Source organism: Mus caroli, unplaced genomic scaffold (genome assembly GCF_978045245.1).
Source record: "Mus caroli unplaced genomic scaffold, Mus_caroli_1 scaffold_17, whole genome shotgun sequence".
Taxonomy (NCBI): Eukaryota; Metazoa; Chordata; class Mammalia; order Rodentia; family Muridae; genus Mus; species Mus caroli.
Window position 1 is genome coordinate 34,236,773 of NW_028227272.1, and position 15,176 is coordinate 34,251,948.

The 15,176-nt window shown below is 35.0% G+C and overlaps 1 protein-coding gene across 8 annotated transcripts in view; it reads right to left on the reverse strand.

Annotated features, from left to right (window-relative positions):
- Stxbp5l (syntaxin binding protein 5L) overlaps positions 1 to 15,176 on the reverse strand; it is a 307,493-nt gene that overhangs the window by 79,304 nt on the left and 213,013 nt on the right. For all 8 annotated transcript variants that reach the window (XM_085832442.1, XM_085832439.1, XM_085832441.1 and 5 more), the window contains one exon: positions 11,417 to 11,542. In XM_085832442.1, coding sequence (XP_085688568.1) covers positions 11,417 to 11,542 — 126 coding nt within the window. The remainder of the gene's footprint in view (positions 1 to 11,416; positions 11,543 to 15,176) is intronic.

Genomic DNA, 15,176 nt, shown 5'->3' on the forward strand with positions numbered 1-15,176 from the left:
CCCGTAACTGTCTTGTCTAGCTTCCATGAGAGAAGCAACACCTAGCCCTGTGTGGAATTGATATGCTGGGTGTGGGGATCTTGTGTGTGTGTGGTGGGGATCTCTATTCTCTCAGGGGAGAAGGGAGGGAGGGCCAGTGAAGGGGACCAGAAGGGGGTACAGTGATTGGGATGTAAAATGAATAAATTTTAAAAATTATCAAGACTGACTATGTTATACCTGACTATATATGCTGCCTACAAAATACTCATTTTAATTCTGAAAACATCAGTAGGTTAAAACGCATGGGCTGAAACACAATTCCATGGAAACAGAATTAAAAGATAACATGGGTAGCTGACGTAAAATTTAAGTTTCAAAACCTTACATAGAGCTATGTGATGTGATGTCCTCATGTCTGGATTTGTATGTGAAGTAAACAAAAATAGCATCTTGGAAAATGTTCTGTACTCAATGCATTGCTGTTCACCACAGAGGGATACAAACGACCCGTGCCCACTAATACATAAACATGTAGAGAAAACATGGTGGTTTTATTATCAATGGGATTGTTTTATTTAGCTGTAAAAAAAGAGGAAATCCTACAATCAATTTCCGCTTAAAATTTGTATGGAACCATTATAGACTTGAATTAGTCAAACTATGCTTGTTAAAAATGAACAAAGCTACAGATATCACCAGACCTTGTTTCTAAGTATATTTCCAAGTTATAGTTATTTATATACTATGATATTATGATAAAATAGATACATGGAACAATGAAATAGAATTGAGAGTACAAAGATAAGTCCACAGACTTGTATTCAACTAATCCTTGGCACAGGAACTAAGAATACAAGATGGGGGAAGTGGCAGGTGCTGAAAACTATGAATTCAGGCTAGTTCAGTGGTTAAGAGCACTGACTGCTCTTCCAGAGGTCTTGAGTTCAATTCCCAGTAACCACATGGTAGCTCACAACCATCTGTAATGGAATCTGATGCTCTCTTCTGGTGTGTCTGAAGATAGAGACAGTGTATTCATAAATAAATAAATAAATCTAAACAAACAAACAATGTATTCATACTCAAAAGAATGAATTGGGACCTTTATCTAGAGTTCATTTGAAATAAGATAAGACTCACGAGCAAGTCCTAAAATCATAAAGTGCCTACCTGATACCACTGGGAAAAAAATTCCTTCTTACTGTTAATAGCAATGTTTTTAAATATGACACTAAAAACACAGACAAAGCACAAATATGTGGGAGTCATCAAACTGAGAAACTTTTGCACAGCAAAAGACATCATCAGCAGAAATAAAAGGCAACCTAGAGTATTAGAGTAAATGTTTTGGAAATATGTATCTAATAAAATTAATATTTAAAATAAATATATAAGCCACTCATACAAATCCACAGTAAAAGTGCTGCTTACAAATGGGAAAATTATTTCCAATTTGGCAAATAACCAGAATAGATGTTTTTCAAGGAGGAAATAACACTGGAAACTACTTAAATAAAAATATGCTCAATATCATTATTAAAGGAAATCCAGATAAAGACCACAATAAGATATCACCTTACACAATGAGATATCACCTGACAAGATTGCTATCATCAGCAAGAGAAATACATCAGGAAAAAAATGGAAGCTCTTTGTATTATTAGTAGAAATATAAACCCATGTAGCCATTTTGTAAAATGATATGAGGGCTCTTCAAAGAAAATTAAAAATAGAACTACTATATGATCCAGTGATCTCATTTCTCAGTCTCTATCTAAAATGGATAAAACCCATAGCTTGAAAAGTTATCTGCATTCCTGAACTTAATGCCTTAAGTATCTGCTGATAGATGAATGCATGAAGAAATTACATATACATACAACAGAATGCTGCAGATTTGCTTCAAAAAGGAAGGAAATGCTGAGATTTATAGTAGCATATATTTCTGGAAGATATTATGCTATATGAAGCAAGCAAGACATAGAAAGACTAACACTATATGCTTTTGTTCGTATTTGCAATCTGACAATGTCAAAAAAAGTACATAAATTATTTGAATGGTGTTTGCCATGGATTCAGGAGCACGGAAAAGCAAGAGAGTTACACTTAACCAGCAATTTGCTATACGGGACATATAAAGTATCAGTTGTCTACTTTCCCAATAGTGTGGCTGCCTAAGAGTGGCTGTCCACTAAGGCCCAACATTTGGAGAAGTACTATATGCTGTTCATTTAAGAAAATATAAAAGCTCAACATTTGAAATAGTATTTATGGTTTCATTATCACATATTCACAAATTTGAAATATCAGAAGTCTGACCATAGGAAGTCATGACTATGTGTGTATTTATGTATGTAATATAATGAAATATTATACATAGGGTCATCATGGTATACATTTAAAAACTGACATTTTGTTTACCAATTATAACTCAAAGACAGAAAACCAAACTTTTACTTTCTATAGCACAAATAAATTAGTTCAAAATGGCTTGTAGGAGAAAATCTTAGTAATTTTGAGTGATGTAAAAATATGTCATTAAGACACAAGAAATACATAAATTTAAAATAAAAATTAATAACCTGTATGTCATAAAATTAAACAACATTGTTCTACCTAACTCTAATAAAAGGAAGAAGCAATCTCTGGGAAATATTTTAAAAGAATTATACATAATACTAGTATAGGTACAGAGTATATAGAAACACCTAATAATATCATTTTAATTTTTCAAAGAGTAAAGAAATTTATATAGATATTTTGTCACATGGCCAAATGTCACATAAACCCTTGGAAAGACAATGAAAATTGTAGGCTCTGGGGATATACAAGATAAAATCATATTTAGAGAGGAATAAACGTACAAAAAATTGAACAAAATGACAAAGACTGATAATACGAATTGTTGATACTTCAGAAAACGTGACCATTCATACACTGATGATAGAAATATCAAATTCTATAGATGCTTCAGAAAACAATGTATGTCTCATAAAGATTACATAACTCACTAATTCTACTCCTAGTTACCCTAGACATTTAAAAAAGTTATATAAAAACTTGTACTTAATATTCATAGCTGATTTATTATAATATGCCTAAACTATAAGTAACCTAAATTCCCATTAAGTAATGAGTAAATTAAAGTTCTTTTAAATCTATATACTGGCATACTATTTAGCAGCAAAAAACATCAAGTTATAAATATAAATAAATATGTATTTTATAATATACACATAAACACGCACATAGATGAATTCCAGGGTCTTTATTCTAAGACAAAGAAAATATACACTACTTATTTTAATGATGAATAATTATTGAAATGCAAAACTTACTAATGGATAACAAATCAATGATTTTTGAGGTGCCAGGAATGAGGTGTAATTATAGACTGCAAAAGGCCAAACTGCTGAGGAGTTTAGAGTACCAAGACAAACAATAAAACAACAATAATTTTAAAAAGATACTAATCAGGTTTCATATGGAAATGAGGCCTCTGTTGAGAAGTAGATGTGAGGCTATTTCTGTCATGCTGTGGCTAATGCTTTGGGTGTATTCAGATACATTATTTCCATGCCCATTTATTATTCCCATGAGACCTTGTGGAAAACTGATGTTAACAGTGATGAACTTAGAGATGACAGTTTATATTGTGGATGATTTAACAGCAGAAAATCGAGAAGGCAGTGGCAATGGGTGCTTTTTGCCAATTTCAAAATAAGAATTTGTAACAAAATACAGAAGAGCAGACAGATTCAGAAAATGCAGTTTTGATAGAAATACAGCTAATTTAGATTTACTTGCTCAAGAGATTGCTATCTATAAAAGAAACCAAGTCAGGGCTGGAGAGAAACTTAATGGTTAAGAGCACTTGTTGCTCTTACAGAGAAGTCAGGTTCAGTTCTCAGCACCAATGAGATGCCTAAAAACTGTCAGGAACTCTAGTCCTAGAGGACCCAATGTCTTCTTCTGACTTCTGCTGGATTATATGCATATAGTGCACAGACATACATTCAGGCAAAACACCCTTGCATAGAAAATAATTATAATTTTTTTTAAAAAAAGCAAAGTGCTTGCTAACAAGATAATATAAAAGATACCTTAGAGGCAACTCGGGAATTCAAAATATCCTATTTGGTATAAGCTCCAAGGTATAGCAGTATAAACAGAAATGTAACATAGTTTCAAAGAGGTATATGACAGAGTGTTTTCAGAACAGAAAGACAATAATTTAACCCAAGACTACTGAAGAAATTTAGCTGGAAAGATACATAGAGACTGTTGCAGGCAAGGTTGAAGTGGGCCCAAGTAAATCTCAATGACAGCAGATCTTGTTGGTCAACAGTGCTGGTTTTGAAGACATGTAGTATACAAGAATTACAGAGTCATAGAGGCTTCCACAGAGATGTCAAAAAGAAAGTTCAAAGAGCCAAATCAGAGACCCTGTAATCATCTAGTTGGTTGATGCAAGAATCTTTGAAAGTAAAGACGAAATATCAACTGGACTCTCTCCCCTCAAATAAAGATACTAATCGTCTCCAATAGGCAGCTCTAGGTGGCATGCAAAGTCACCATACTTGTCCATGCTAAATAATTACACTTGGGATTTCTAAATCAAAGTGCTTGGAACATCCAAAGCCCTCTGGGTACCCCAGGTGTTAAGTAGAGAACTATAGGATTTAATGTTTTCTTTACTGGACAAAGACTTGCTTTGACCTAATCCTTTCCTGTATTCTTAACTCTTAATTCTTAAATCATTCCCATTTGAATTGGGAATGATTTATTGTGTACCATTGTTTCTTGAAGTATGTGACTCATCTTTTTATTGCTTATACATGTTTACAACTGAGTGGACTTTGGACTTGGTCTTTTGAGAAATGCTGTAATGGTTAACTTTTGGGGGTCTCTTGGAGAGAGACTGAAGTCTTTTTCATTGTAAGCTAGATATAAGTCTTTCTTGGCCAGGGGTATACTGCTCTATTTTGGTCAGAAAAGTCCCTGAAAAGTTCAGGTAGTAAAGTAAACAGTGGGCCCCAAGCTGGCACTACCAGGCACTAGTGGAAGCTTTAAGAGGTGGGCCTTAATGAGAAGCTGAAGGTTGCTTATATATTCTTGAAGGAAAGACTAGGGTACAAGCCTTTGTTCTTTTTTTCCACTTTCCAGCCACCAGCAAGTTAGAATATTTGCTTTTCCATATGTTCTCTACAAATATTGGTGCCTTGATACAGGCCCCAAAGAAACAAACAGAGCCACCTAACTAATGACTGGAACTTCCAAGAGTATGAGCTTTCCTTCCTAAGTTAATTATCTTAGATTCTTTCTTATAATAACGAAAAATAGCCAATGGACAGAGTTTAAAAGATGTTGCTTTTTATAGGCTGTCAATAATAACCCAGAGAACTGTTCTTATTTCTTTCTCTGTCTCTATTTCTTGTCACAACTACCTATAATCATTGCAGACTAATTTACTTGCTTGTACAGTGAAAAATCTCTAACCTTTCACAATCTGTGATTTAACAATAGCCCTTGGCAAATTCTTAAAAAAAGTAGACAATTAGTAATTACAATCACCTAGAGATTGGGGAGGCACATCTTTAAGATTATAAATTGTAATTGTTTCTAGTAAAGACAGAGGGGGCAACATTTACCCCTAATTGAAATCTCATCATCCCATGATAAATTCAATAAATTTCAAGGATTCAAAGTTAACAAAAATAAGTCATTTACCTTGTCTCAAAAAAAAAAAAAAAGAAAGAAAAGAAAAAAGAAAAAGAAAATAAAACAAAATAGAGAAATCTAAGAAGAAACAATAATGTAAGTTAGTGGCTTCCATAATGAAAATCTCAGAGCTTTCATGAAAGAAACTGCAAAAGGGGTTTTGGAGATATGATTCAATGGATAGAGTGCTTGCCCTGTATAATGTCAAGTCTATTGGTCAAATGGTAATATTTTATTTAAGTGTGTTGAAAGCAGACTCTGGGAGTATAGAGACCCTTCTTTGGCTCAGACTTAAATATGTCAATCATCCTGTAAAGCCCCAGCCTGGGTCAAGCTTTCCCTCTGGCTCTATAAGGGAGAAAGAGAAGAAAATAATGCAAGAACAAAACATTGAGTTCTTAAGAACAAATAAAGATAAGCCATTTATGACATAGGTTCTTATTTTTTATCTCATAGTGTAACAATGCTTGCAACAGGAACAGAAAGCCAGACACTCCTTCAGGGAGAGAAGACTCAACCTGAAACTCATCGAAGTGTCTGCTTCAACTTCTCCAGTTGATTTCTGCTATAAGATTTTAAGTCCTCAATTTGTTGATACTACATTTGTTTGCTCTCTCAAATCAGGCTATTCTTGTAGTCTCTGGTGGATGCTGTGAACTGATTCGGTTTTTGCTATCTATCTGATCTTTCTATCCATATTTGCTGGATTTGTGTGTGTGTGTGTGTGTGTTTACTTCTTGTTACATACTTAATAAACAAAATTATTCAAAACAAAGCAACCATATCATAAATCATTCTCTGGATCACAGAGAACACTGCAAGCATAAGAACTGCAGTTTAGATCCCCATCTCCTCCTCTGTGTGTGTGTGGGGTGTGTACATGTGCGTGCGCAGACACACGTACATGTGACTACATACATGTTCAAATGTGTGAGGTACATGCACATGGAGACTAAGGATTAACGTGTCTTCATCAACCACTCTGTATTCTATCACTCTGAGGGAGTGGCTGCTCCTCAGGAGTACTCAGGTCACAAAACTTGATGATATCCAACTCGCATCAGTTCCAATGGCACACAAATACAAAAACATTGGGCTTGCTCCCTTCACCTTCTAGGTTTGCCTCCAGGGGCTTTGGATGTCAAACAGTACTGCCAAGTCTTCCTAAAGGTAGATCTGTAAGCATCCACTTCACCATAGGAGAGTTTCAGGCATTCGACTTCAGCAATATCAGCTCTTCTTCACTAACCGAAAGGTTGCTCTAAACTTTGCCCCATTGTGTTTGAAAGGTGAAATACAAAGTCAAACTATTAAGCCGACTTCAGATTCAATGTTTCCACATTGTATTTTTGGTTTAGTTGGGATATATACTCCCCCATTTCTTTCATATTTGTGACGTTTGGAATGGTGGGACAAAATGATTACCACTATATTTTAGAAGCATATAATTTCATAGCATCATGGCAGGAGAAGAGCTTGACTCATGAATCATACATTTAGGTAGGCGAATGAATTTTTTTGAGGAAGCAGAGTTTAGTTCTCAATGAATCATACTTTGAATTTCATGCCTATCTGATTTAGATATCATCTAGATGAAACTTCAGGCTTAAATCTTATGTCTTAAATATGTTGAAATGTGAACTTTTGGAACTGTGAATGTTGAATGAGGGTTATTTTGCAACTATTAAATACATGATTGAGGGGGGATCTGAAGAAGGAAGCAATGCTCTATTTCTGTAGCTCCCCAAAATCATGTATTCTATGTAGTTTTCTTACAATAACAATATTTGCAGTTCTGAATTTTTGAATTTATTAGTTTATAATAAGCAGAAGTGAAAGAACAAATAGGTATAAGACAGAAATACCATCAATTCTGTTTATAACTTTCAAAAGACAACAACCAGGATACACCTGCTTGAAAGAACAAAGATAATATAAAATTTAGAGCTTATCTGACAGAAATCAGCTGGTGAAGTTGAGGCATTCAGCTGAGGTACCAGATTGTACCTTTTCTTTCTGGATGAGTTTCTGGCTTCTCACTCCCACTGAAGACATTTTTACAGTATGAGATAATGAACAGAAGCCTCTGTTGAAAATGCTTTTTCTCTCTAGCCATTCTCAAGGACACAATGTTTTCAATATTTAAGCAGCTCTCTGCTGGTTGCTTTTTTCCATGTCACAATATCAATGGGCCAGCCTGTCTCTAGACTAGGGGACTTGGAAGACATTTTATCATACTCATAGGCCTGAGAAGGAGCAGATAGACTTTTTTTTTTTTTTTTTTTTTGAGAGCCAGCTTCTCAGTAACCTTAAACAGCACATGGCCATTAACAAACATAATATAGATTATAAATTATGTTTAAAATAAAACCCACAGGTGATGGTATTAAGATGTACAGTCTTTAGGTCTTGGACTTTCATCTCACAAATGAGATCAGGTTCCTTATGAGGAAAAAAAAAGCTTGTTTTCAGTATCTATATGAAAATGCAGTCAGACGCCATTTCTGAAACTGTGAGAGCTTAGCAGATATTGAATCTACTGATGTCTCAATTCTTGGACTTCAAAGCCTCCAGAACTGAGTAATAAATGTCTGTTGTATATGGATTACCCAGTCTAAGATATTTTATTACAGCAGCCCAAATAAACTAAGATAATTGTCTTTTATATTTTTAGATTTAGAAGTAAAATATCTAACATTTCACCAAAAAGTGTAGGGCTTATTGCAATGTATCAGAGTAAAGACAATTGTCTTCCCATTTTAATTAGTAGTTTATTTTGAACTTTTGTCATATGCTCGTGTGTGTGCTTTATTTGAGAATTTTGTACATGTATACAATGTCTTTGATCAAGTCTATCCCTCATACTCTCTGCTCCAATTCTCCTCCCATACCCTTATCATTATTTCTTCCCAACTTCAAATGGCCATGTTGTTTTACACAGAGTCTACACAGTATGTATACTGATACAGGTCTGTCTATTTGCTGGAGCATGGGCAGCTTCTCATAAAAAATTTGTTTTTGCATCTTTGATATAATTGCATGCTTTTTCATCTTTGTACATGGATTTTATAATATGGCTAATCTGGCAGGAATACAGACACAGCCTTACCACACTTCTTTAATCTCTCTGGTGGGAATACAACATGTCCATAGTACACACTATTAACTCAAACAAGAAGATAAAATTGGTTTGTTGAAGGAAGCACCAATATTTCAAAGTGATGTCCAATTGAGTGACAGACAAAGTGATGAATCAGAAAAAGATTCAACAGATTAGAATGTGCTCAACTCTCAGAACATATGTAATATCCAAAATGAATTCAAGACCACCCAGTACCTCCCCCCTTCAAAAAGGACTTTCCAAACTGTACTACCGGGCCAAGTATAGAGTCAGATAAGGAAGCTGGCTGACTAAACAAATGTAAAAACATAGTTTTAGTGGTCAAAATGATTAAGTCTACAGCTGCCAAAATAATATTAGCTGTTCTCAGAGAAATAACCATAACAAAAATAACAGTTCTCAGAAGAATCCCCCTACCATGCCCCACACTGAATTCTGACAAAAATCCCACAAACCACCCTGACCTTGTCAATAGCTGTGACGTTAATAGCCGTGACTTGATATCTGACCCATAAGTTCAAAATGTACTATTACTTTGCTGACCAAATCATAATAACCCAACATGGGGGCAAGCAAAGTGAGTCACTAGACCAGAGGTAGTCACCATACAAACCAACCAATGCCTAAAAAGGTTACTTGCTAAACCAATGAGAATAAGCCAGCTACTACTCTGTTGCTCAAATCTGTCCCTTACAAGGTATAAAAAGTGTGTTCTTTCTTTGTTCTGTGTCTCTCCTCTGGTCTCCTCTGAGGGGAGTCCCTAACATGTTGGATCAAAAAAAATCCTCTTGCTGTTTGCAGCGATGTTGATCTCTGTAGTCTTTGTAAGTGAGGGTCTTTTGATGAACTCCAACAAGAGAGGAGAGGTAACTTGAGATAGAATAGCACATGTATACACACACACACACACACACACACACAAAGAGAGAGAGAGAGAGAGAGAGAGAGAGAGAGAGAGAGAGAGAGAGAGAGAGAGGAGGCAGTTTTACCAGGAGAATTTTACAGAGATAGGTTGAAAAGAGAACAAGCTAGAAACTGGTTAAGACAGAAGGAGTCAGAGAGTGAGAAGGAGCCAGATTAGAACAGATTTCCCAAGATAGTACAAGGGTAAGCAGAGAAATTCAGACAGAAGCTAAGAGAAGCCAATTCAAATCGGTCAACCTGGAGAGGAGTTTTGAGCCAGAATAGCTGAGTTGAACAAGTCAGCCAGAGTTTCAAAGAGCTAGAAAGGTTAAGCTTATTCAGCAGTAAGTCTTAGATGCTGAAAACATTCTAGGTCTAGATTAGTTTGTTTGGAGGCTAGAAGCTTCCAGGACTCAGCCTATGTTAGACCGAGGCACTAAACCTCTGAGATGACAATTACATCATGCAGATAAAGGTTTCTTTTTACACTGCTTTATTCTGTTAAGTTGACAAAATGCCTTGATTAATTTAAAATGGTAAAACAATTTGCATTCCTGATGTAAATGAACTTTGAGTATGAATAAATTTATCATTTTCTTGATAGACTTATTTATATTTTGGTTAGAATTTTAAATTCATGATCATATAAGTCATAGACTTATAATTTTCCATTCTTTTAATAACCTTTTTATACCTTCAAATTTGTTACCTCACAAAATAAGACAAGCATGATTTCATTTTTCATAAATCTCAGAAAGGTTCTGTTAATTACATTATTTATTTCTTTAATATGTTGTAGAATTTACTCTGCTATGATTTAAGGTGGGGAATTTTTCTATTCCTTTTTTCCTTCCTTCCTTCCTTCCTTCCTTCCTTCCTTCCTTCCTTCCTTCCTTCTTTCCTTCCTTCCTTCCTTCCCTCCCTCCTTCCTTCCTTTTTTCTTGACACCCAAAGCTCTATAATAAACCACCCAAACTGCCATTCTCATATTGCTATATGTTCTTCAGTGGAGTTCTCATACATGGTAAATGTTTTCTTTAATCATCTTCTAAATTAAGTGGCATATAACCACAGTCTCTTCATTCTTATAGTCCTCTCCCCTGTCTTTGAAGGCCAATCCTTTGAAAAGGTATCTTGAAACTGCTGGAACTCACCCATCTTAAAGGTAGCTATCTAGGGTAGAAAATAATTCTTTTTACATATCAACTAATGGGGATTGTGGATAACAGCATACAAGTACATTACAACTGAGACAAGGAATCCTTGTGAAGGATAAAAGAGTCAGTTATCATCAGAAATCTAAAACTTGCTCTATTTGCAAGTATCACTGAAACCAAACACCACTGGTAGATCTACTATCACATTAGCAAAGTTGAATTGAAAAGTTGACAAGACAGGTCAAAAGAAAGTAGCCAAAGCGAAACATAATGGGAAAACATAATGGGAAAAGAAACAGAAAATCCAAATCAATCCAAAAAGAAAAATCTAAAATAGGGATATTACCACTAATATGAAACCAAGAAAAAGAAAACAAATAATAAAATTATTATTTTATCATATGACGGTTAATTTAATAACAATTGAGCTAAATGATTAGTATAATTTTTAAGATTTAATATTTTAAAAGAGGCATTTATAAACTATTTAAAACTAGGGAATATAAACCAGAAAGTTAGTTTAATCACTTACATTCCATATGCTGAGCTTATAGAAAGGCTGGTAATTTGCTGAGGAGGCTCACCATCTACCCACACCAACTGAATAACAAGATCTGCTTGATAGCCCGGCGGCATTCGCACTGGCCGTGTTTTAACACTAGAAGAAAGAGGAAACATAATAATATCCCATACATCTTTAGCATACTTATGCATCTTCAGAATTTACATAGACCTATGCTTCAAAAATATATAACATGGGGACAAGTATGTGGATAGACAATGCTTTATCATCCTCCTAGATGTACCAAGCTACCATACTTGCTCAGTAATTTTTAAATCAGTTTTACAACTTTAACTTATCAAACATTTTCTTTGTTTTAATACTAGGACAGTGCTTTATAATAAATCATACTTTCTATATAATTATAAAGCATAGCAATAAAAAGAATGACTGCTATATAGTTATATTTGGTAATCTGACACAAACCCAGATATGTCTGCAAAGAGGGATTCCCAACTGACAGATTTTCTCCATTAGATGGGCCTATGGGCATATCTGTGGGGGGGTCTTTCTCAATTGTGCATGGTATAGGAAGGCCCAAGCCCATTGCAGGCAGTGCTATCTTGGGGAAGATGGGACTAGGATGTTGTAGATATCAAGGCAAGTCAGAGGAAGCAAGCCAGCAAGCATCATTCTTTCACAGTTTCTGCATCAGTTCTTGTCTTGGCTTCCCTTTACCGATGTGCTATAATCTATAAACCAGCTGAACCCTTCCCTCTCCAAAATTAGTTTTGGTAGGTGTTTTATCACATCAACAGAAATCAAAGTAGGACCATGACCAATAAATTACCAGCCAACAAGTTGTTCTACATATCCATTACCAGTTCTCTTATTTTTCTCTAAATCTACACTACCTGTAGTTGTTCTGACAACCCTTCTCTACTTCTAGCTGTACAGAGAAACTTTACAGTCACCCTTCACTACTGCCCTCTTATATTTATCAGTTGATCATGAAATGCCAAAAATATTACTTTGGGAATATATCCAGATCCGAAGTAACTTTTACTTCTCTGCTGCTATTAAATTACAACTACCAAATAAAAGCACAGGCTGTCCACTTAAATTTAAATTTCAAATCAATAACAAACAGTATTTGAAACTGAATATGTACCCTCTGCAATGCTAATAATACAATGATGTTATAAAAGTCATTGTTTATTTTCAATTAAAAATTAAATGTGTAAAAGTGATGTTTTATTTGAAACAATAAATAAGTTATCACTTTATTTAATCTTGATTATTTGATAGCCTTATAGCTGGTCCCTAGCTTCTATTCTTTCCATTCTCAAACTCATGTCCAACTCGCTTATTAAATTGATCTACTTAAAATTTAAGTCCAATCATGTTATTTTCTAATCAAGACATTACAATGACTCCCACTTCCTGCTTGAAATAAATGGTAAGGCTCTCATAATGCCCTATTATTAGGCCTCTATCATCTATATGATATCACTTATTATTATCATGACACTTTTCTGAGCTCTAGCTGCCTTGGCCTAACTATTTCCTTAACATGACAAGCACCCAAGCCCTATAGCTGTGATTTTTTTTTGTCTAGAATTTTATTCCACTATATATTATTTAAGTTTCTTAATTATTTTAAGTCTTTTCTTTAAATCTTATTCTCTTAACAAGGACAATGATAAATATTTATTAAACATACATAAGTATAAATAAAAATAATTGTACAAATTGGTATATATTGATAATAATTAGAATACTCTTAAAAGTAGAGAATTGGCTAGTTGAAATGACTATTTATGAGCTAATGTATATAAAAGTGTCCAACTTCAGCTAAACAAAGGGATAAATGCCAAGATTTAGTGAAGCATGCATTATATGCATCTTCAGAATCCATCTATAATGTAGTTTAATTAATAGAATAATATCTAGATTTTTTGTGTGTAGTTGACTTCTGGGCACTGAGCACATGATATATGACTATGTGGATTTTTTTCTTTTGGTTTTTAATAATCCTTGAAATTTACTTCAGTATTTGTCAAGTCAACACTTTTACACTTCAATAATTGTTGATGCTAAACAGACCTTTATTTCACTTGTTTTTCTCCATCATCCCTATCCTCAATTCTTCTCTATTTTATAAATATCTAAGTAATTAGAAGACTTGTGCTCTAACAATAATAGGTTTTTGTTTGTTTGTTTGTTTGCTTACAAATTGGTCTTTAGTGCTATTTTGAACAAACAAACAAATTGGTCTGTAGTGCTATTTTAAATGTTCCAGTGTTTTCATTGGTTTTCACATTCTTTTTTTAAAAATGGAAATAAATTTAATATGTGTAGCCTTCCAGAAATTACACATTAGGTTATCTTTCACAAAATGTACTCAGGACACTGATATTATCAAGTAATTACATACTGCTGTGCTACGCTCTCTGGTCGAGTCAGCTGGACAAGCCGAAAGGCTTAAAAGTCACTCATGAGGCAAAAGAGTTTCAAGGAAGCTCTCCTCATGGAGTCTAGCATTCCCTACCCATACATTAATTTTCCATTCCCACGTTAGTCTAGTGTATGGATCCACGTGTTCTCTTTCAGTATTTTCCTATTATAAGTGCTTTTTAAAATTGAATTCTGACATGGCTAAAGTCTTCTGCCAGTGTTCCAACAGTCCTAGAAATGTCCTTGAGCAAGAACATGGGCTTGGAATTCAGTAAGATTGTAAAAGCCAAGCCACTCCCTTACACAGGAATTTACCATCACTAAGGAAGAAGGAAGTTTCAGACCAAAGGAGAAACCAGAATAGATACTTAGAACTGTAGCAGAGTTACACCCATACACACGTATTTACAATGGCCTAAGGGGAAGGTGGACTATACAAGAGACTAAAATAGGAACTATGGCAAGGGTGCGAAGCCCTTGACCCTGGCTTCTAAGATTAGTGAATCTTAGGTGGAGCCCTTGTTGATCCCAGCTGTTATCAATGAATTCTATCCCAGGTGGTTCCTGTTAGACTTTTTGTGTTTGCATTTCTCTGTAAGATTCCAGTTACCTCAATTGTACCTTTCGAATATGTCACCCAACTTCCTTATTGTCTTCTGCATAAAAAGTCTGATGCTCGATTCAAAATTACACTCAGATTCCACACGATCTCTCTTGTGTGCGTCTGTTTGTCATTCATCTACGCTTTGCCCACCCTCGTCAAGAGACCCGTTCTACGCAGACACAGGGACCCAGAGGGTCTGTGGCACTGCTGAACAAAAATCTTATAATATAAAGCCTATATTATAGTAAAGTACCTAAGACATAATATAATTTATGTAATACCTATATCCTAAAATGTCTGGCAACATTTTTTTTCATCTTTTTTTTTGTACATTCCAGATTTTGTCCACCTCCCGGACCAGCAATCTCAATGAACCTGGATGCCCCAGATCTCTTAGTCACTGGACCCCAGCCACGCAGCATATACCAGCTGATATGAGGCCCCTAAGATTATATATATATATATATATATATATATATATATATATATATATCACAGAACTGCCGAATCTGGGTTCAATCAGAGAAGATGCACCTAACCCTCAAGAGACTGGAAGCCCCAAGGAGTGGAGAGATCAGGTGAGGTGTGGGGTGGGGAGATAGGGACATCCTCTTGGAGTCAGTGGGGGGAGGGGAAGAGGTATGGGATGTGGAGCAGTCAGAAGGTAGACCCGGAAGGGTTTCACATTCTTTGAACTCAACTAAATGAAGGAAACTGATATGAAAAAAA